The 23,418-nt window shown below is 36.4% G+C and overlaps 3 protein-coding genes across 3 annotated transcripts in view; all 3 read left to right on the top strand.

Annotated features, from left to right (window-relative positions):
- wnk1b (WNK lysine deficient protein kinase 1b) overlaps positions 1 to 7,719 on the top strand; it is a 108,327-nt gene extending 100,608 nt beyond the window's left edge. The window contains exons 30-31 of the mRNA XM_073837700.1: positions 6,450 to 6,772; positions 7,642 to 7,719. Coding sequence (XP_073693801.1) covers positions 6,450 to 6,772; positions 7,642 to 7,719 — 401 coding nt within the window. The remainder of the gene's footprint in view (positions 1 to 6,449; positions 6,773 to 7,641) is intronic.
- Positions 7,720 to 8,478: 759 nt separating this feature from the next.
- On the top strand, positions 8,479 to 8,977 carry LOC141333564 (perforin-1-like). The gene has a single exon (XM_073838604.1). The coding sequence runs from the start codon at positions 8,501 to 8,503 to the stop codon at positions 8,906 to 8,908; it is 408 nt and encodes a 135-aa protein (XP_073694705.1). The 5' UTR covers positions 8,479 to 8,500; the 3' UTR covers positions 8,909 to 8,977.
- A 10,732-nt stretch (positions 8,978 to 19,709) lies between these two features.
- On the top strand, positions 19,710 to 20,117 carry LOC141333565 (perforin-1-like). The gene has a single exon (XM_073838606.1). It carries the CDS (start codon positions 19,710 to 19,712, stop codon positions 20,115 to 20,117), a length of 408 nt encoding a protein of 135 aa, XP_073694707.1.
- Positions 20,118 to 23,418: the final 3,301 nt, after the last annotated feature.

Raw genomic sequence — 23,418 nt, 5'->3', positions numbered from 1 at the left:
CAACAATGAAAATAAAAACAACAGATGCTTGTGTGCGATGTTACGTGGCCAAAGACAGTGTGACCATTTTTGTTAAGGTGTGTAGTGATGGCATCCTTCACCACCCAGCCCCTAACATTCGTCAAGGGGTTAGACTAGAGGTTTGCTTGACCTATAACTGAATGAACGCCACCGGTATCCATCTGTATATCTTGATAAATTCACACATCAAGCATGTCAGCAAACGGAGGTCGGGTGGGTGACGGTGAGCTAGTGTCCTTGTTCCCCTCTTGCCCTTAACCCTCTGCTGCAATGCCATGGAATAATGCAATAATTACAATGGTAGAAAAAAGCCCATTTTAAAACACAGGAAGTGGCCTTCATTAGATAAAATGAGAAAATCCATGTACAGATTTCCCTTTGTTTTTAAATTGGGTTATGAGGGTTATTTCATTCAATCATTTGATTGGTCAGTTTGGTTTTTCTTCCCTATGTCTTTCAAGCCGGCCTTGTGTAGCAGAATGTTAGGGACAGTTTTTTTCTATTTTGTCACGTTCAGAGGCCTTTCAACTGCCCCCAAATAGCTTCAGCATGCATCCCAGCATGCTTTGCAGCACATTCACATTCGTACCGTCCTCCGGATTTCTCACCAGGCCAAACCGCAAGGTGACATGTTAGAAATAGTGGATGAAATTGAGTTTGGATTAGGGGTTGGTCACCTCAAAGGCCTGCGGAGCTTTAAAACTATCAGCTTTTTCTAATCATGGCAGCATTAGGGGCCTCTTACGATAGTCGAGACATTCAAATAAGAAGTCGTGTTCTGTATGGACCTGTATTTACTCATCAGTTTTTGATGTTGAAACACTGTGATTATTATAAATGTTGTTGGACAACATTAGATAAAAAGAAAAGTAGACAAAAAAAAAAAAAAAAAGAAGACATGAAATTTTCGAGGGTTTTGGATATTAGCGTTCATGAGATGTAAGGCTAGCTATTTCATTATTCACATCTTATTGGAGACACTTTAACCCTTTTCTTTCCCCTTTGTACTTTCTTTATATTATTAGATAAATGTGAATGTAAAATGGATTCAATTAATGTACTTGAAGAAACGAATCTTTCCCTCTTCGCCCAGTGAGCTTTCTGACGATTCTAGTGCCTTGCATTATTTTTATTTTTATTTTTTTTTTGCTTCGGGTTAGGGTTAGGTTTGACATATAAGGAGTGCTGGTCTTTGGACTTCACAGAGGGTGAATATTAATATATTACAGGATCGAATTGTCGCTGTTTGAAACTGCCTACAAATGAAACCATTTGATAGCAGTCCTAGTCGCAAAAAGGATGTGCAAAAGCACAAAGGCTGTGAAGAGATACTACCTTAGTATGCAAATGTAAGTGTGCCTATCATCAGTGCATAGACGAGTCATTTCAACTGCTTTCGACAACCACAGTGTCTTTGTTTTCCAGATGGACTCTTAAATGGCGTGAGCGGTTCTTGTGTAGGTGAGGAATCGGCTCAGATAGAAAGGCAGAACGAGGAAAGTTAGTATGCAGGGGACAGTATGTTGTAAGTATTTCAGAACCACCAATAGCTTAATCTGCTTAATTGGTTTTGACGCCATCCAGCGTCTAAAACCTCTCCGGTGTGAGTAGAGAGACACGAGTCATTTAGTTTCACTTGATGAGGACTAGAAAGGTAGGAAAAGATAGGCAATCCTCACCACCACAAGAACAGCACTCTCAATGCCACTCTGCCAAAACAGCACTGTTAATAATTCAGTCCGCTTCGTTTTAACTCTCACTGCCCATGCGTATGGCAAGCCGTTTTAGCCTAAAATATACTAAGCGTTACTCGTCGTAGTTGCAGTTTTACTAGTAACAATTCAATTGCAGAGCTCTATAATTCAATTCCTATTAGTAACAATGCCAATTAAAGAGCTCTTTAAATCAATGTTTACTAGTTGGAATTACAATTAGAGAGCTCTCTAATTCAATTCTTTCTAGTAACAATTCCAGTTAGAGGGCTCTACAAATGAATTTTTACTAGTCATCTCAAATGACTTGAATTCAATTTTAATTACAGAGCTTTACAACAATTTTTACGAGTAAGAATGACAATTACAGAGCTATACGCTTTAGTTATTACTAGTAACAATTCCAATTAGAGAGCTCTCTAAATCAATTTTTACTAGTAATAATTCCATTTAAAGAGCTCTCTAATTTAATTGTTACTAGTAAGAACTGAATTAGAGAGCTCTTTAATTCAATTACAGAGCTCTGCAATTAAACATATCTTTAATGTGTTTATTTACTAGTAAAAATTGAATTATAGAGCTGTGTAATTGCATTTTTACTAGTAATAATTAAATTAGAGAGCTCTCTAATCGGAGTTACTAGTAAGAACTGAATTAGAGAGCTCTTTAATTCAATTACAGAGCTCTGCAATTAAACACATCTTTGATGTGTTTATTTACTAGTAAATAACTTACTAGTAACAAACATGAAATTGTTACTAGTAAGAATTTAATTGTAAGAATTTAATTGAGCTCTCTAACTGTAATTCTTACTAGTAAAAATTCAGCTGTAGAGCTCTGTAATTAAAAAAGAATGGAAGTCAGTGGAGACATATGACTAGTAAAAATTTATTTGTAGAGAAAATTTAGACAGATTATTTGTGGAATTGTTACTAGTAAAAATTTAATTATAGAGCTGTCTAATTGAGTTGTTGCTAGTAAAAATGCAATTACGACAAGAAAAGCTTAGTATATTTTAGGCTAAAACGGCTTGCCATACATGCGCGTTCTCAAGTCACTGTACTGGCAACGACCTTCGGTTTTATGGCAGATCAGTAGCTCTCTGTTTCTCTTTTTGTAGCAGTCAGTCGAATCACTCTTGTAAATGCTTTGGTTTGTTAAAAAAAAAACAGTCCTGATTCACCAGAAACAAATGTACAGATCCTTAGAGCATTTTATTTGGGGTACAAAAACGTAGTGGAGATGCTCACATCACCTTAACTACTGAATGGACTTAGAATACAGCTTGTTACTGGCTCTCTATATTTAAAATACGATCGTTTTACCTTTATCTTGCTCTGTACACAACGCTTTACCTGTAGACCGCTCGTTTTTTACCCACTTTGTCGTTCGGTTTGTTTAAACTGTGAACACATCAAAAGGTCTTTAACAAAGAGGTCCAACCTGCTCAGTGTTCAGACTAATGAAATCTGTGGAGTACTACCTTCTGAGTGCCATGTCCCTGTTCCAGATATGACGCAAGTGTTAATTTGCTCTCGCTGTACGAAACAGGTCCTCCTGTTTGACCGTGGAGGGTGCTAATTGTAACTGCAGTGCAGGATGTACAACGTTAAACGAGATTCACCTCTGACCTCTGATGTAAATGATACAGCACCTTGGGAAAAAAAAAAAAAAAAAAACTTTTTCTTTATCGTTCACTTTGCTTTGAAAAAGAAAAAAAGTGTAGTGTGCTGATGTGCGAACGAGCCATTCGGCAGTTTATGGTTTAAAAAAAATAATAAAATGTTCCGTTTTTTTTGTGTTCGCATGAGACGTTAGTTACAGAGAATGCACACAAACTCACTCGAAACGTATCTTAGTGAATGAAACCCTCTTTTCTAGTCGCTCTCCTGTGGAATACAACAGAACAATGTTTACTTAATGCTACTGACCTGTCATTAAGTTATTTTGTTTTGTACTACTATCTGATCCGCTTGTTTTGCTGTCTTTTGAGTCTCTAGATTTCCTCTGGCGACTTTCATTCAGTGTTTTTTTTTCTTTCTATTTCTTTCTCTCTCTCTCTCTCTCTCTCTCTCTCCGTATGATATTTAACATTGTACAAAATGTTAAAAGAGTTACTTAAAATGAAAACCAAACAAAAACATGTAGGGAATCATCGGCAATGTTTAACTGTATGTTTTGCACTAAGTATAGGATGTTCAAGCTTCGTATAAAACTGCGCTTTGCGCTCCAGTAAAACAGCATTTGTTACCCTATTTGTAAACTTAATAAAAGTCATTTAAATAAATTAAGCTTGCCTCTGCGTCTCAATTCACAATGCATGCTTGATTAGTAATCATGCAGTTCAGAGCTGATGATATTGATATACAAATAATGATTCTTAAACGGATAGTTCACCCAAAAAGCTTATGCTACACCAGAAGAGATTATGGTATATAAGGTTTTAAATATGGATATTTTTCTTACACAAATGCATAAAGCCACTTCAGAAGGCATTTATTACCTTTTTATGATGGATGGATGCATTTTATTGGACTTCAAAATTTCAACACCTATTCACTGCCATTATATACGATCATGTGGAAAAAGTTAGGACACCCTATTGAATTCCTTGGTTTTCAGTTTCAGGACATCATTAAAAAAGAAACATGACAAATTGCACTGTGTCATTATTTACTGAACAAAAATAAAGGCGAAATGGAAAAGCCAAAACAATGGAATTAAGAGGGTAAATAACGGTCAAGCACCGCTAATCAAATACCTTGCAAGTCTGAGCGCCTCTATAAAAGCATATGCTTTGGCAGTTTGCTGGTCTGGAGTCTTCAGGTGTGTGTTAACACAATGCCAAGGAGGTAAGACATCAGCAATCACCTTAGAGAAGCAATTGTTGCTGCCATCAATCTGAGAAGAGTAATACGGCCATTTCCAAACTATTTGAAATTTATTCACAAGTGGAATGCATTTAAAACGGACACCTCTCCTTCCAGGAGTGGACGTCCCAGAAAATTCACCGCAAGATCAGACCGTGTAAAGCTCAGAGAAATGGCACACAACCCAAGAACTACACCTCAGACTCTACAGGCCTCAGTTAACATGTTAAATGATAAAGTTCATGACAATGGCATTAGAAAAATATGGGACAAAATGGCATGTTGGAAGGCTTGGCAGAAGAAAGTCTCTGCTATCTAAAAAAACATTGCAGCACAGTTTAGGTCTGCAAAGTTGCATCTGAACAAAACACAAGTCTTCTAGAATAATGTCCTTTGAACAGACGAGACAGAAGTGGGGATGTTTGGCCATAATGCACAACGCCAAGTTTGGTGAAAAGCTAAAGAGCACATCAGCACAAACACCTCATACCAAAAGACAAACATGCTGGAGGGGGGCTGGTCATTTTGTGCTTGTTTTGAAGCCACAGGACCCTGGCACCTCACAGTCATTGACTTGGCCATGAACTCCTCTGTATATCAAAGTATTCTACAGTCAAATGCGAGGGCATCTGTCCAACATCTCCAGTTCAGCCAAAATTGGGTCATGCAACAGGACAATGATCCCAAGCACATCGTCAAATCTACAACAGAATGGCTGGAAAGAAAAGAGTCAATGTGTTGCAATAGCCCAGTCAAAGTCCAGAGCTCATCCTGAGTCAAGTGCTGTGGTGAGAGCTGTGCAAAAGCAAATGCCCAGAAACCTCAATAAACTGGAGCAACACTGAAAAGAAGAGTGGTCCGAATTCCTCCAGAACGATGTGAGAGACTGATAAAGTCACACCGAAAATGAATGCTTCAAGTTATTGCTGCTAAAAATGGATCTACTGTCTTTCCCCATTTTTGGGTGAACTACCCCTTTAAGTCATGGGTGCCCAACCCTGTTCCTGGAGATCGACCTTATTAATTTTTAAGAAATTAATACTTTTATTCAGCAAGGATGTAACATTGATAAAAAGTGATCGCAAAGACTTAGAAAAGATTTATATTTTAAAGAAATGCTGTACTTTTTAACGTTTTAACCATCAATTAATCCTGAAAAAAGTATAATAAATAAGTAATAATAAACCAGCATATTAGAATGATATCTGAAGGATCATTTGGAGTAATAACTAATGAAAGCTCAGCTTTGCATCACAGGAATAAATTATATTGTAATATTTCACAATATCACTGTTTGATGATCCGAAAAAAATCAAAAAGTTAAAACTATCAAAAAGAATAGCTGAACGTAAGTTTACAAATAAAATACATTGTTTAAATCATTACTACCTTGAGTTATTGTTTTGGAATAAAAAGCCTAAAAACACTAACTTAATAAGATTCATACTTGGCTTTAAAAAATATTCTTTTTTTATTGATTGTGTAAGTAATGTTTATTTAACCAAGAAAATGTGACTGTGATATGAGTTTACGTTTGATTTAAGAAAAAGAAAAAAAACTTAGGACTTTGTCTCCTCATTTCAAAACACCATGGCACATCACTGTTCTTGGCAGCTTGACATAAAGAGGACAACATAGAAACTTAACACAGATACACATGACATTTATCCACCTGGTCACATACTGGAAGTTGGTACTGGCTTTATAAAGGGGTGAGGATCACAAAGCATTAATACGGATTCGAATACAAATGAGGTAAGGCATCTTTAACACTGAATCACACCTCAGCTTCTTGACACTTTTTTTATAACATATTTTTCTAACTGAACATGTATTCTTTTGACAGCCATGGCAGTGTTTGATCATCTTCACCTGGTGTCTCTGACCGTGTTGATGCTGGCATCTCAGCTGGACTTCACTAGCGCTTCTGTTCGGTTGTTTGGCTTGAGTGCCCGGCAACTCACCGGTGATCCCTTTGGAAATGATCCTGATCCATACGTTAAAGTCTGGTGTGGAGGGTCTTTTGGAGGGATGACAGAATTTCTCCGGGATACCGCCGATCCTTCATGGTCTGCAGAGTTCAACTTCCCAAACTGCAAAGCAGACGATGACCTGGTAATTCAGGTGTGGGACAAAGACCTGAATTTTGATGATTACCTGGGCACGTGTGTAAGAAATGTTAAATATGGGTCATCCACCCATGTTTGTCAACTGAATAGTGGGACCCTGTATTACAGTTTTGAAGCTGGCAGATATTTGTATTTCTAAAGCTGTTGTACAGGTTTGTTCCACACCAAAGCTGCTTTGAAACAAACCTCCAGTGCAACAAGCCTGATATAATAAAGTTTAAATGCTTTGCAATGATATGTGTGTAGTTTTTATCTGCCCTTATTGTTTTTTTGTTGTTGTTGTTTTTTTTTAACTAAGAATTTAAAAAAAAAAAAAAGAGCTGATTAAACTGACTTTTACTGACAGTGCCCTCCACAAATATCGGCACCCTTGGTAAATATGAGCAAAAGCAGCTGTGGAAATAAATCTGCATTGTTTATCCTTTTAATCTTTAATTCCAAAAATTCACTAAATTCTAACCTTTCATTGAAGTAAAACAATGGAAACTGGGGGGAAATCTCATTATGAAATTAATGTTTTTCTCTAGTTCATGTTGGTCACAATTATTGGCACTCCTAGAAATTCTTATGAGTAAAATATCTCTGAAATATATTCCCATTCATATTACCATTTTTTGAACACTTAGGAGCATGAAACTGTCCAGCCATGACTTCTTGTTGCACAGGATTTTAAATATGAGGAACACAAATGCCAAATTCCCTTAAATGTCCGTCACAAAGAGTAAAACCAAAGAACATTAGTTCTGATGTGCAGTACAAGCTTGCTCAGCTTCACAAAATAGAAAGTGGCTGTAAGAAAAGAAAGAAAGTGGGGTGAACTGAAGAGGAGAAGCACCAACATGGAACTGGGAATCTGAAGGATCTGGAGAGATTCTGTATACGAGGGAACGGTCTCTGATTTCTTGTTAGGTGTTCTCCAAACACACCATGGATTATAGGAGAAAATTCAGAGCTGTGATCTTGGGAAAAGGACTTGGGTGCCAATAATTGTGGCCAACGTGAACCAGAGAAAAATACCCCCCCCCCCCACCCCTTTTTTTATTTTTTTACTTCAATGAAAGATTAGAATTTTGTGAATTTTTGGAATGAAAGTTTCAAAAGGATAAACAATGCAGATTTATTTTCATAGCTGTCTTTGCTTTTATTAACCAAGGGTGCTAATATTTGTGGAGGGCACTGTAAGTGCATTTCATTTCTCTTAATATCTGATGCTCTTTATTTGTGCCCACATTTCAGTAATGTCATATACAGTATAATTATTTGTCCATGTGTTCACACTACTCAACCTGCATAGAAAAATAATAATAAATTATTTTGCAACAAATGATGAAAGATGACAACATTCGATGTCAACTGCTTGAGAGTTAATTTGTAGGTTTGTGGTCCCTAAATCTTCATCCACTCCTTGTTTCTATGATAAAAGTGTGAATGACCACCTGTTTTTTCACGTGTACTTGAACTACGTATCTTGTTCTTGAGCAAAAAACAATATTGCGTTACTCCATAAAAAAAGTAACTGATTGCGTTGGTGTCTTAGCAAATTTCATAATATATTTTACACAGATAAGCATGGGATTTAACCACCTGTTGATCACATTTTGTAAGATTTTCAAGGTGGAATTGTCTTTATAAAGGGGGTGAGGATCAGGAAGCATTCATACGGACGCTAATACATGTGAGGTAAGGCATCTTTTACACTGAATCATTTTCATATTTAGTATTTGTTTGTTATATCTTTATAACTGAACATAAATTCTTTCTGACAGCCATGGCAGTGTTTGATCGTCTTCGGCTGGTGTCTCTGGCCATGCTGATGTTGGCATCTCAGCTGGACTTTGCCAGCGCTGCTGTTCGGGTGTTTGGCTTAAGTGCCAGGAGCCTCAGCGGTGATCCTGCTGGAAACAAACCCGATCCATACGTCAAGATCTGGTGTGGCTCTACTTTTGGAGGACAGACAGAATATCAGAAAGATACCTCTAATCCTTCATGGTCTGCAGAGTTCTACTTCCCAAATTGCAAACCAACTGAAACCCTGAAAATGGAGGTGTGGGACAAAGACCTGAATTATGATGATCACTTGGACACATGTACTGAACAAGTGCAAAATGGGTCTTTTAGCTTGTCTTGTCCTATAAAATCAGGAACTCTGTTTTACAAGTATGAGCTGTCACAATAGAGCACTTTGTGAGAACAAACCTTCAATGTAACTTGCCTAATAATAATAAAGTCAACAGTATACATTGAACATTCGCACTGATTTTTTGTTTGAAAATTGTTCTTGCTTGGTGGAAATATAGTTTATCAAGCTCGGTCTGTCATATATTAACACTTGAGGTTTCTTTTACAGTCACCTCTTGTTCTCATGTTTGAACCATATTTGTCATATTTGTTCCTGCTAACAGGTTCTTGTAAACATGAGTATTTTACACCAGTTTTTACGCTAAAGAAAGAGCATAAAAACTGAGGTAGAAATGTTTCTGCAACATGGTTATCATTTTAACACACCCAAAAACACAAAGTAGCTTGCTCCACAGTTTAACATCATAGAAATAAAACTTTGCAGTCAATGCTCTTTCAGTTCGTTCTCCAAATAGATTACACATATATTAGTGTAATAAATGTTGGGTACTTTTCTTTTTAATTGGCTTTAACCCGGTCTACTTGAGCGTTACTCAGTGCTTTCTCGTCCCCATTGACGGAAGGAGAGGTTGATTGAACTTGATTTTATTTTTTTAAATAAAATGTCAATTGCATTTTCTTGTTTAATTACACTATTAAAAAAAAAAACTTATAATTTTACGTTAACAATATAATCAGTATTCTATTTATTAACCCTATAGTGCATGCATTTTGAAGGTACATGAAAAAATATTCCACATCATTTTATTGTTAAAATTCTCTATTCACATATCATAAGACAATGTTCAGAGAGCAATACAAAACCACAAATCTGTTGTAAAATGTCAAGAAATCTTTAAGTGAAAGGGTTTGTTTCATATTGCGGAAACTTCGCACTGTCCTGCAGGTTTTAGCCCCAACCCTAATTAAACACACTTGTCTGTAGCTTTTCTAATGATCTTAAAATACATTCATTAGCTGGTGCTGATGTGTTTGATTAGGATTGGAGCTAAGTTCTTTGGAGACACGAATTCCCGCTGTAACTTTACCTGCTGGTGTCACGGTTGGACTTTAGAAAAATGAGGGATTTTTACACTTTCTAACATCATATTTTGTAAAATTGGCATTGTTTTAATTCTTGCACTAGAATTTTTTTTCATCCAATATTTTGAGGAGACACTGCCTCCCTTGCCTTGTATTTGTCCTATTCGTTGAGTTTAGTGAGTCGGGGAATTTTAGGATGGCCTTGTTCAAGAAATGATGAGATGCCACTGCTTAAAAAGGACTTATCAGTACTACTGACGCTGTGACTCTTAAAGTAGTTTGTGCTTCTTGAAAAGGACTTATCGCTTTGAGATTTGTAGTAGGCCCTAGATTAAAATTTGGCTCTAATTCCAGTCACAATTATTATTATCAATTACTCTAGACCCATATTCACTGTCTATTAGACGTATACATGTAGTCGTTCAATAGTCATCTAACTGATTTCTAGTCTATTCTTGGGCTATGGTTAGACGTCTATTCAATTTTCACTGACAGCCCAAACTCAGTCTTGTTTTAGTCTAGACCCATATTTACTGTCTATTAGACGTATACATGTAGTCGTTCAATAATGGTCTAACTGATGTCTAGTCTATTCTTGGGCTATGGTTAGACATCTATTAAATTTTCACTAACAGCCCAAATTCAGTCTTGTTTTAGTCTAGACCCATATTCACTGTCTATTAGACGTATACATGTAGTCGTTCAATAATGGTCTAACTGATGTCTAGTCTATTCTTGGGCTATGGTTAGACGTCTATTCAATTTTCACTGACAGCCCACATTCAGTCTTGTTTTAGTCTAGACCCATATTCACTGTCTATTAGACGTATACATGTAGTCGTTCAATAATGGTCTAACTGATGTCTAGTCTATTCTTGGGCTATGGTTAGACGTCTATTCAATTTTCACTGACAGCCCACATTCAGTCTTGTTTTAGTCTAGACCCATATTCACTGTCTATTAGACGTATACATGTAGTCGTTCAATAATGGTCTAACTGATGTCTAGTCTATTCTTGGGCTATGGTTAGACGTCTATTCAATTTTCACTGACAGCCCACATTCAGTCTTGTTTTAGTCTAGACCCATATTCACTGTCTATTAGACGTATACATGTAGTCGTTCAATAATGGTCTAACTGATGTCTAGTCTATTCTTGGGCTATGGTTAGACGTCTATTAAATTTTCACTGACAGCCCACATTCAGTCTTGTTTTAGTCTAGACCCATATTCACTGTCTATTAGACGTATACATGTAGTCGTTCAATAGTCGTCTAACTGATGTCTAGTCTATTCTTGGGCTATGGTTAGACGTCTATTAAATTTTCACTGACAGCCCACATTCAGTCTTGTTTTAGTCTAGACCCATATTCACTGTCTATTAGACGTATACATGTAGTCGTTCAATAGTCGTCTAACTGATGTCTAGTCTATTCTTGGGCTATGGTTAGACGTCTATTAAATTTTCACTGACAGCCCACATTCAGTCTTGTTTTAGTCTAGACCCATATTCACTGTCTATTAGACGTATACATGTAGTCGTTCAATAGTCGTCTAACTGATGTCTAGTCTATTCTTGGGCTATGGTTAGACGTCTATTAAATTTTCACTGACAGCCCACATTCAGTCTTGTTTTAGTCTAGACCCATATTCACTGTCTATTAGACGTATACATGTAGTCGTTCAATAGTCGTCTAACTGATGTCTAGTCTATTCTTGGGCTATGGTTAGACGTCTATTCAATTTTCACTGACAGCCCACATTCAGTCTTGTTTTAGTCTAGACCCATATTCACTGTCTATTAGACGTATACATGTAGTCGTTCAATAGTCGTCTAACTGATGTCTAGTCTATTCTTGGGCTATGGTTAGACGTCTATTCAATTTTCACTGACAGCCCACATTCAGTCTTGTTTTAGTCTAGACCCATATTCACTGTCTATTAGACGTATACATGTAGTCGTTCAATAGTCGTCTAATTGATGTCTAGTCTATTCTTGGGCTATGGTTAGACGTCTATTAAATTTTCACTTACAGCCCAAATTCAGTCTTGTTTTAGTCTAGACCCATATTCACTGTCTATTAGACGTATACATGTAGTCGTTCAATAATGGTCTAACTGATGTCTAGTCTATTCTTGGGCTATGGTTAGACGTCTATTAAATTTTCACTGACAGCCCACATTCAGTCTTGTTTTAGTCTAGACCCATATTCACTGTCTATTAGACGTATACATGTAGTCGTTCAATAGTCGTCTAACTGATGTCTAGTCTATTCTTGGGCTATGGTTAGACGTCTATTAAATTTTCACTGACAGCCCACATTCAGTCTTGTTTTAGTCTAGACCCATATTCACTGTCTATTAGACGTATACATGTAGTCGTTCAATAGTCGTCTAACTGATGTCTAGTCTATTCTTGGGCTATGGTTAGACGTCTATTAAATTTTCACTGACAGCCCACATTCAGTCTTGTTTTAGTCTAGACCCATATTCACTGTCTATTAGACGTATACATGTAGTCGTTCAATAGTCGTCTAACTGATGTCTAGTCTATTCTTGGGCTATGGTTAGACGTCTATTCAATTTTCACTTACAGCCCAAATTCAGTCTTGTTTTAGTCTAGACCCATATTCACTGTCTATTAGACGTATACATGTAGTCGTTCAATAATGGTCTAACTGATGTCTAGTCTATTCTTGGGCTATGGTTAGACGTCTATTAAATTTTCACTTACAGCCCAAATTCAGTCTTGTTTTAGTCTAGACCCATATTCACTGTCTATTAGACGTATACATGTAGTCGTTCAATAATGGTCTAACTGATGTCTAGTCTATTCTTGGGCTATGGTTAGACGTCTATTAAATTTTCACTGACAGCCCACATTCAGTCTTGTTTTAGTCTAGACCCATATTCACTGTCTATTAGACGTATACATGTAGTCGTTCAATAGTCGTCTAACTGATGTCTAGTCTATTCTTGGGCTATGGTTAGACGTCTATTCAATTTTCACTAACAGCCCACATTCAGTCTTGTTTTAGTCTAGACCCATATTCACTGTCTATTAGACGTATACATGTAGTCGTTCAAAAATGGTCTAACTGATGTCTAGTCTATTCTTGGGCTATGGTTAGACGTCTATTCAATTTTCACTAACAGCCCACATTCAGTCTTGTTTTAGTCTAGACCCATATTCACTGTCTATTAGACGTATACATGTAGTCGTTCAAAAATGGTCTAACTGATGTCTAGTCTATTCTTGGGCTATGGTTAGACGTCTATTCAATTTTCACTAACAGCCCACATTCAGTCTTGTTTTAGTCTAGACCCATATTCACTGTCTATTAGACGTATACATGTAGTCGTTCAGTAATGGTCTAACTGATGTCTAGTCTATTCTTGGGCTATGGTTAGACGTCTATTAAATTTTCACTGACAGCCCACATTCAGTCTTGTTTTAGTCTAGACCCATATTCACTGTCTATTAGACGTATACATGTAGTCGTTCAATAATGGTCTAACTGATGTCTAGTCTATTCTTGGGCTATGGTTAGACGTCTATTAAATTTTCACTGACAGCCCACATTCAGTCTTGTTTTAGTCTAGACCCATATTCACTGTCTATTAGACGTATACATGTAGTCGTTCAATAGTCGTCTAACTGATGTCTAGTCTATTCTTGGGCTATGGTTAGACGTCTATTCAATTTTCACTGACAGCCCACATTCAGTCTTGTTTTAGTCTAGACCCATATTCACTGTCTATTAGACGTATACATGTAGTCGTTCAATAATGGTCTAACTGATGTCTAGTCTATTCTTGGGCTATGGTTAGACGTCTATTAAATTTTCACTGACAGCCCACATTCAGTCTTGTTTTAGTCTAGACCCATATTCACTGTCTATTAGACGTATACATGTAGTCGTTCAATAGTCGTCTAACTGATGTCTAGTCTATTCTTGGGCTATGGTTAGACGTCTATTCAATTTTCACTGACAGCCCACATTCAGTCTTGTTTTAGTCTAGACCCATATTCACTGTCTATTAGACGTATACATGTAGTCGTTCAATAATGGTCTAACTGATGTCTAGTCTATTCTTGGGCTATGGTTAGACGTCTATTAAATTTTCACTGACAGCCCACATTCAGTCTTGTTTTAGTCTAGACCCATATTCACTGTCTATTAGACGTATACATGTAGTCGTTCAATAGTCGTCTAACTGATGTCTAGTCTATTCTTGGGCTATGGTTAGACGTCTATTCAATTTTCACTGACAGCCCACATTCAGTCTTGTTTTAGTCTAGACCCATATTCACTGTCTATTAGACGTATACATGTAGTCGTTCAATAATGGTCTAACTGATGTCTAGTCTATTCTTGGGCTATGGTTAGACGTCTATTAAATTTTCACTGACAGCCCACATTCAGTTTTGTTTTAGTCTAGACCCATATTCACTGTCTATTAGACGTATACATGTAGTCGTTCAATAGTCGTCTAACTGATGTCTAGTCTATTCTTGGGCTATGGTTAGACGTCTATTCAATTTTCACTGACAGCCCACATTCAGTCTTGTTTTAGTCTAGACCCATATTCACTGTCTATTAGACGTATACATGTAGTCGTTCAATAATGGTCTAACTGATGTCTAGTCTATTCTTGGGCTATGGTTAGACGTCTATTAAATTTTCACTGACAGCCCAAATTCAGTCTTGTTTTAGTCTAGACCCATAATCACTGTCTATTAGACGTATACATGTAGTCGTTCAATAGTGGTCTAACTGATGTCTAGTCTATTCTTGGGCTATGGTTAGACGTCTATTAAATTTTCACTAACAGCCCATATTCAGTCTTGTTTTAGTCTAGACCACTGGTCTCAAACTCAATTCCTGGAGGGCCACAGCTCTGCACATTTTCGCTCCAACCCTAATCAAACACACCTGATCCAGCTAATCAAGGTCTTCAGGATTACTAGAAACTCCAAGCAGGTGTGAGCTGGAGCTGGTTGGAGCTAAACTCTGCAGAGCTGCGGCCCTCCAGGAATTGAGTTTGAGACCTCTGGTCTAGACCCATATTCACTGTCTATTAGACGTATACATGTAGTCGTTCAATAATGGTCTAACTGATGTCTAGTCTATTCTTGGGCTATGGTTAGACGTCTATTCAATTTTCACTGACAGCCCACATTCAGTCTTGTTTTAGTCTAGACCCATATTCACTGTCTATTAGACGTATACATGTAGTCGTTCAATAGTGGTCTAACTGATGTCTAGTCTATTCTTAAGCTATGGTTAGACGTCTATTAAATTTTCACTGACAGCCCAAATTCAGTCTTGTTTTAGTCTAGACCCATATTCACTGTCTATTAGAGTCGTTCGTGTAGTGTTTGAACGGCTAATAGGCGTCTTTTAAACGCAAAATTGCTTGCTGGGTTACGTTTGAGAACGAAAAACATTGATCTAGCATTAAATACTGCCAAACAAACTTACTAGCTCTAAAGGAACACTAATCTCTACAACGGTAAACTAATATGAAGCTAATAAATAATCATTTCCGTAACCTTTTTTATGTACAATTTGGGATATTGCATAAACACACTGGATGGAAGCACCAAGATGCGCATAAATTCTAAAAATGCTGGTAAAAACGTATGTGCCAAGTAGGATAAAATTCTTATCCGGTAAGAAAACATGCACATAAACTCGATGGAAACACTTTTACCTAATACATTCCTTGATGCGCATCAAAAATTTGACGTGACTTTGCGATGTGATAGCGTAACTAGACCAACCAACGGACCGATCTCATTGCACAGCATCTTAAATTCTAGTTCCATCATTTTAAAATGCTTGAGAAATGTCTCAAAGTGCTTTGTTATAATAAACTCCCAGAACTGTTTTCCCAATCAGCAGGCTCTGAAATAATATAACATGACTGCATTTTGTCTGCGCGCTCTGAAGCTCGTAATTTATTGTATACAAGAATGATCATAGGCTATAGTAATTAACATATTATCAAACCAAATAAAAAAACTGTGCGACATGTCTACACTGAGTTCTGGTTCATTTAGTGACCGCGCAGCAAGCTCAAGGAAACAGAGAAGGCTGAAAGCCCACACTTTTTCTTTATTTTACGAAAGCTGTTTTTATAGTAAGTGCAAATAGAGGTTAACCTTTTACAGTTCGGAATAATGTCTTATTCTTATTTATGTGACCAAAAATGACATATTTTATGTTGGTTCCGCTATAAGGAAAAAAATCTAAGCGATCGCGCTGGAGCCTCTAGAAGTGGAAAGTTTTGTATTCTTGCAGAAAGATGCATATATGCGTTTCAGTTTCTCTTTAAAATCGTATATGGTTAGACTTTTGTATGGTGTTTATAACGAATGCCATTATAATTTGTGATTTATTTCATAATGTTTATATATAAATTTGTACTATAATCTTGTAGCTGCTCATATTTTTTATGTTCTTCTGTTTGAATAGGCTACCATAAAATTTAAAGGATTTGTCGACAACAACTGTTTTTTTAATACAATACAATTTTGTCTGATATGTGTATAGCAGTTTTTTTTTAATTCATGCAGTAAGTGTTTTAAAACTAGTAAGTACGTAAATACGTTTTTTAACTTTACATGCTTTTAAGGAACTTTTAACTATAACTTTTTGGGTAGTTTAATGTAAAATATTGTCATGAATTCGTTGAATTCAAGAATATTGTTTTAGCAAAGTATATAGTCGCATATAATATTATAGTGATGTATCGATAAATTTTAGACAGTGCATATGTTAACAGCCTACACGATTCCTTAAAAAAAATTATCCATTTGCTCAGCTGCGCAATTAGCAGACATGTCTGTGATCGGCTATTGTTGATATTGTTATATATATATATATATAGTACGTCTAATGTCTGTTTATGATATCATAAAAAGTGTGCCCCCCTATGAAAACGAAATGCCCCCCCAATGAAAATTTTCTGCCGACGGCCCTGGCATCAGGTGCGCACTGAGAGAGTTCACTGATCCCGTCTACGTCAAACCTTAACATCGATGTGTTTCAACAGATTTAGAATGTATTTGCTGTATTTTGAATTTGTGTTTTTTTAATGGATACAAACAGTAGCTATTCAGTCAGTCAGGTTCAAAAATCAAGAATGTCTGAAGTAAAGAATTCAGGAGCTTTAAATCTCTCTCTCTCTCTCTTTCGCTCTCTCTCTCTCTCTCTCTCTCTCTCTCTCTCTCTATAATTTTAAAAAGTCAGAGTTAAGCAGAAGTTTTCTTTAAAGATTATAAGGTATATTTAAAGTTTTAATTTAAAGTTGAGTTTTGAATTTTGAGGGGTTTTTTATAACATGCAGTAGAATAATAATAAGGCAAAACAAATGTTTTGGTTAATAAAAAAGGTTTAAAAAATAAATACTTTTTTTACTGCGGAAGTACAGTATAAGAGGACATGTCAGGCATAGGGGGGCCTTGCAAAATTGACCGGAGAAGAAGGGGGGCCCCAGAGTAAAAAAGGTTGGGAACGCCTGAATTACATTATTCAACTGCCGTTAGTGAACATGTCGATATAACCCAAATCCAGATTTGCATTATGCTTATGAAATAAAGAGCTAAAGTACCCCTGCTTTAAAGATACAATTTTTGGATATAGACAGTCCACAAGGTTATACATGCCTACAGTGCCTTGCAAAAGTATTCAATTTTGTTGCAGTATTATGTTAAACTGCTTTAAATTAGTTTTTTCCCACATCAATTCACACTCCATACACCATAATGGCAAAACAAAGACCAGATTTGCAAATTTTACAAATTTATTAAAAATAAAACACTGAAATAAGTACATTGCATAAGTATTCATACCCTTAACTCAGTACATGGTTGAAGCACCTTTACAGCCTCAAGTCTTTTGGGGTATGATGTGACAAGCTTTGCACATCTGCATTTGGCAATTATCTTCCATTCTTTGCCTCACCTTTTCACCTCTCAAGCTCTGTCAGCTTGGATGGGGGCTGGCAGACATTTTCTAGAGTCCTAGTTGTTCCAATCGTCTTGCATTATGGATAATGCTTCTGTGAACCTTCAATGCAGCAGATTTTTTTCTGAACTCTTCCCTAGATCATTGCCTTAATGCAAGTCTGTCACTGAGCTCTACAGGCAGTTATCTTGACCTCAGGACTTGGTTTTTGCTCTGATATGAATTTTCAGCTGTTAGACCTTTTCTGAGAGGTTCTAAATCATACTCATTAAAATGAATTTGCCACAGTTTAACTCCACTCGAAGTGTAGTAACATCTATAAGCAATATGAATGCTCCTGAGCTAAATTTCGAGTGTCCCAGAAAAGGGTATGAATATTTATGCAACGGGATCTTTTCAGTTTTTTATTTCTAATAAATTTGCAAAGTTGTTACAAACCTGTTTTGTGCTTTGTCATTATGGTTTATCAGATGTAGATTGATGTGGGGGAAAAAAAGTAATTTAAAGCAGTTTAACATAATGCTGCAACAAAACAAAACGTGAAAAAAAATTAAGGGGTATGAATACTTTTGCAAGGCACTGTACATCACATTCAAATAATGCAATTCATGCATTTAATTCAGTGTTAGGCCATTCATACATTTTAGCGATTTATGGAAAAAGAAAGAAAATTACAAACCTCTCTGGTACATTTTGCAATTTGTTGAGAGTTACTTGCATCCAGCTGCCTTTTAATATGTTATATCCCATATGATAAAGGTGAGAATGACACCATGTGTGCACAAATACTCTGTGCCCTGTCCTTCCAAATGTGTACGTGCACTACATGTTTTTTCCTTGAGTTTATTAATGGTAACATATTGGAGTTGTACATTGACATGAGGTCATTGCAGTTCCTTATCCTTTTGCCATGTGCTTTCTGATTGTCACAAACAACTATGTGACCCTGGACCACAAAACCAGTCTTAAGTAGCACGGGTTGTAGCAATATTTGTAGCAATAGCCAAAAATACATTGTATGGGTCAAAATGATCAATTTTTCTTTTATGCCAAAAATCAGGATATTAAGTTCCATGAAGATATGTTGTGAATTTTGTACCGTAAATCAAAACTCAAATTTTTATTAGTAATATGCATTGCTAGGAACTTCATTTGGACTCATTTAAAAGTGATTTTCTCAGTATTTTGATTCATTTATTTTTTGCAACCTCAGATTCCAGGTTTTCAAATAGTTGTATCTCAGCCAAATATTGTCCTGTCCTAACAAACTATACATCAATGGAAAGCTTATGTATAAATATCAATTTCCAAAAATTGACCCTTATGACTGTTTTGTGGTCCAGGGTCACATATGGTCAGATAAATATATATATATGTATATATATGTATATATATTCTATATATAGAATGGTTGCATCACTTTTTAGGGTTATTAAAAGTAAACATTTCTTAATGGTATAAAAGTATATATAAAAAAGTCAAACCAAAATGAATATAGTGCATTGCTAAGAATTATTATCAGGACTGATAACAAATCATTTGAATGCACTAATGCTTACTTAAGATACAATTTTATACATTCTTGGCAGCTTGACAAATGTAACTAGGTCAATGCAAAATAACACATATAAGCATGGGATTTGACCACCTGTTGATCAACTTTTGGACAATTTTTGTGATTTCATTGGCTTTATAAAGGGGGTGAGGATCAGTATACATGCATGCGGATTCTAATACAATCAAGGTAAGGCATCTTTAAGACTCAATCACACTTTAGTTCATGCCAGATATTATTTTTGTATTTCAATATTTGTGTTTTACACCTCTGTTTCTGACAGCCATGGCAGTGTTTGATCATCTTCGGCTGGTGTCTCTGGCCGTGCTGATGCTGGCGTCTCAGCTGGACTTTGCGAGTGCTGTTAAAGTGTTTGCCTTATATGCCCGGAACCTCGAGGGTGATGCTGCTGGAAACCATCCCGATCCATTTGTCAAGGTGTTTTGTGCAGGCATCTTTGGGGGGCAGACAGAATATCACAAGGATAACGCTAATCCTTCATGGTCTGCACAGTTCAACTTCCCAGACTGCTATCCATATGATTCCCTGAATCTGGAGGTTTGGGACAAAGACCTGAATTATGATGATCACTTGGGTACATGTTCCACACAGGTGCAATATGGGACTAACTCCATTAATTGTGGCCTGAGCAAAGGAGGCCACTTGTATTACAAGTATGAGCTGGTGCAATAAATCTGTTTCAAACAGCTTTGAAACAAACCTCCAATGGAACCAGCCTAATAGTAATAAAGCTGACATGCTGTCATTGTGCAGGCTGACGACTTATTTAACACAAAATACGTATTTTCACTGTGTATGGGCTGAGTTGGGTAGTAATTGATTACGTGTAATCTGGATTATGTAATCAGATTAAAAAAATTAAGTACTTGTGACACAATAGCAATAAATTATTCAGAAATTGATTCTTCCTGATTCCTAAGCCTACCTACCGCTTATATATACATTCAGAAAGTCGTCCAGTTTTTTGGACATTCACACAAAGATCAGTCACTTGACCACTGGATTTACAAAAATCATTTCAGGTTTATACATAATCTGCCTATGCAACATACAGTAGAAGGAAACCCTAATTTCTAGTCGTTCAAAGTAGTTGTTTATCCTAACAAATCAAAGTGGCTCCTTCTGAGGTGCCATATTAATCCAATTAAGGTGTCCCACTTTATATGTGGAGGACCTTTTTTATTCATGCAACAGGATGAAGTGTAACAAATGTACATTACAGCAATACTGCTAGAATAAGTTTGGGCTGGGACCAAATGTTTGTAATAATGTTTAATTCTGCTTGATACAGCACTAATAAAAGGTTTAAACATTAAAAAATATTCAGTGTGAATTTATAGCAATACTTGAGACTTCAGCTAGGGTTAGCTCCTTGAACAGTCATTGTTATTATATTATTATTACTGTTTATGTCATTTTTATATTGTTGGTTAGTCTTATGATGTGTGGTTTCAAGGGATGTTTGTATTCACGAATAAGAGGCCTGTCTATTTGTTTTGTTACCAGACAAAACATATTTTTTAACAGTCTGGCGCTGGATCTGAGATTTCTGGCGTTTATAAACGCAAGCATTTGACTTATTACGAGCATTTTAGTGTTTATGGCACTGAAAGGGTTGAATGTTCAACATGTATGAAATAATAAGTCAACTAGTAAGTGTCTATTACTCCTAGATGGAAAAAAACAGATGACTTTCTTCCTCAAAGCACTTAAGGAAGTAAATAATGCCAGGAATAGTTGAGCTTCAAAACACCATAAAAGACCATAAAAAGTAGTCAAACTATTTATGAGGCTTTTGTATGCCTAACCAACAATCAATACGTCAATCAAAGTCAGTCAAACAATCAACAAATATCAGATAAATACCAGACTTTTTTTACATTTTGTTTAATTTTCTTGAATAGAGGATGGGACAAAACAGATTAAATCCTCATATATAAACTCAGAATTGTGCTACATAAATATAGAATTGCAAGAAAAAAAATTGTGAGTTGATAAATTTCTAAATATAAAAAAGATCCAATGGCAGAAACAAGCTTCCATACTTATCCATCATCAATCCAGTGTTTTCTGCTTTTACAGATTATTTTAATGCATGATTTTATGCCTTGTTAGGATGCAATATTGCACACGTTGGTAACCATGTTTCATAATAATATTTAACAAAGAGTTATCACCTGTTGATAACCGTTCATAAGATTTTTATGACACTGGCTTTATAAAGAAGGTGAGGACCAGGAGTCATTCATACAGAATCTAACAAGTGTGAGGTAAGGTGTCTTTAACACTGAATCATTTTCATATTTTAATATTTATTTGACAATGACTAAACTAGTATTCTTTCTGACAGCCATGGCAGTCTTTGATCGTCTTGGACTGGTGTCTTTGGCCATGCTGATGCTGGCGTCTCAATTTGACTTCACCAACGCTGCTGTTCGGGTGTTTGGCTTACATGCCAGGGACCTCACCGGTGATCCTGCTGGAAACAAGCCTGATCCATACGTCAAGATCTGGTGTGGCTCTACTTTTGGGGGGCAGACCGAATTTCGCAAAAATACTGCTTATCCTGTTTGGTCTTCGGTGTTCAACTTCCCGAACTGCAGAGCAAATGAAAACCTGAAACTAGAGGTGTGGGACAAAGATCTGAATTTTGATGATCGCCTGGGCACGTGCAACATAAGGGTGACATATGGGTCTTTCCCCAGTATATGTTATCTGAAAAAAGGAACCCTGATTTTCAGGTATATGTTACAATGAATCTTTTCCAAAGCAGCTCTTTGCAAAGACAAACTTCTACTGTAACTAGTCTGATAGTAAGAACATTGAACAGGCTGAATTTTCAAAATGTTTTTGTTTCATTACATGCTGGAAATACAGTTTATAATGCTCAGTCTGTCATATATTAATACTTGAGACTTCAGTTGAGGTTAATTTGGGGTCAGTTGATTTTACCTCTTGTTTTCATATATTTGTGCCATATTAGCTTTGCTCCTCACAGATTCTTGTAAACATGAGTATTTTACATCAGCTTTATGCAAAAGAAAGTGTATACATCAAATGTACAAAACATGTACTGTATAAATGGTAAGCTTTCCTACATATGGTCTTTTGCTTATACATGGGGAAATAAACAGAAGACTTTCTTTCATTCAAAATTGTCATCATTCATTGCTTGATGCTCATTGCTCGTTTGATCCGATTCACACAACTGATCTGAATGATCTATTGATTCACAACAGCTCTCATGGGATGAAGATCCTCATTTAATATAAAAATCTTAATGTATGATGTAATGAAGCTGTGTGTGTGGTATGATCTTGTGATATGTTAAGATCACCATTAGTAGTTTCACTTTTTTGTTTGAAGCAGAGATCTGACCACAGGAAGCCTGGCAGCACAAACAAATCCAGTTGTGCAAACGTGGTTATCATTTTTATACACACCCAAACATAAAAACAGATACGTGCAATTAAAAAACAGAAAGTAACCATAGCTCCACTAGGTATCATCACAGAATTTTTTTTTCTTTTGTGATAAGCTGTAGTCGCATGATCAAATAATGTGCTTTTATTCAACCAGCAAGGTTTTTTTTGACCGAAAATGATACTATCCTCCTGGCCAGCACGGATGTCACTTTTGGCTTCTGACCACGTCCTCTGAGATTTTTCACAATGTGGAACATCTTGTATTTTTTATTAATACTTGCACTGCACTGTAGCCACTGGAACTTCATAGCATTTAGATATGGTCATATAGCCCTTTCCTGACTTTTGAGCAGCCACAACGTGCAGCCGCAGGTCCTCAGTGAGCTCCTTTGTCTTAGCCATGACTGTCCACAAACCAACAGCAGAGAGCTTCTGTTTTTCACCTGTTGAGTTGATTAAAACAGCTGTTCCCAATGAATCAGAGTAATTAGGATGCTTTAGAACAGCTCGGACTATTTGGAATGGTATAGAACTTTGGATTTTAAATA

Source organism: Garra rufa, chromosome 4 (assembly GCF_049309525.1).
Source record: "Garra rufa chromosome 4, GarRuf1.0, whole genome shotgun sequence".
NCBI lineage: Eukaryota > Metazoa > Chordata > Actinopteri > Cypriniformes > Cyprinidae > Garra > Garra rufa.
The sequence above is the reverse complement of the archived record's forward strand: the minus strand, read 5'-3'. Positions and strand labels throughout refer to the sequence as shown.

What these genes read in the sequence shown, in the direction of transcription:
- LOC141333565 (XM_073838606.1), top strand. Translation starts at nt 19,710, where the DNA reads ATGGCAGTGTTTGATCATCTTCGGCTGGTGTCTCTGGCCGTGCTGATG.
- LOC141333564 (XM_073838604.1), top strand. Translation starts at nt 8,501, where the DNA reads ATGGCAGTGTTTGATCGTCTTCGGCTGGTGTCTCTGGCCATGCTGATG.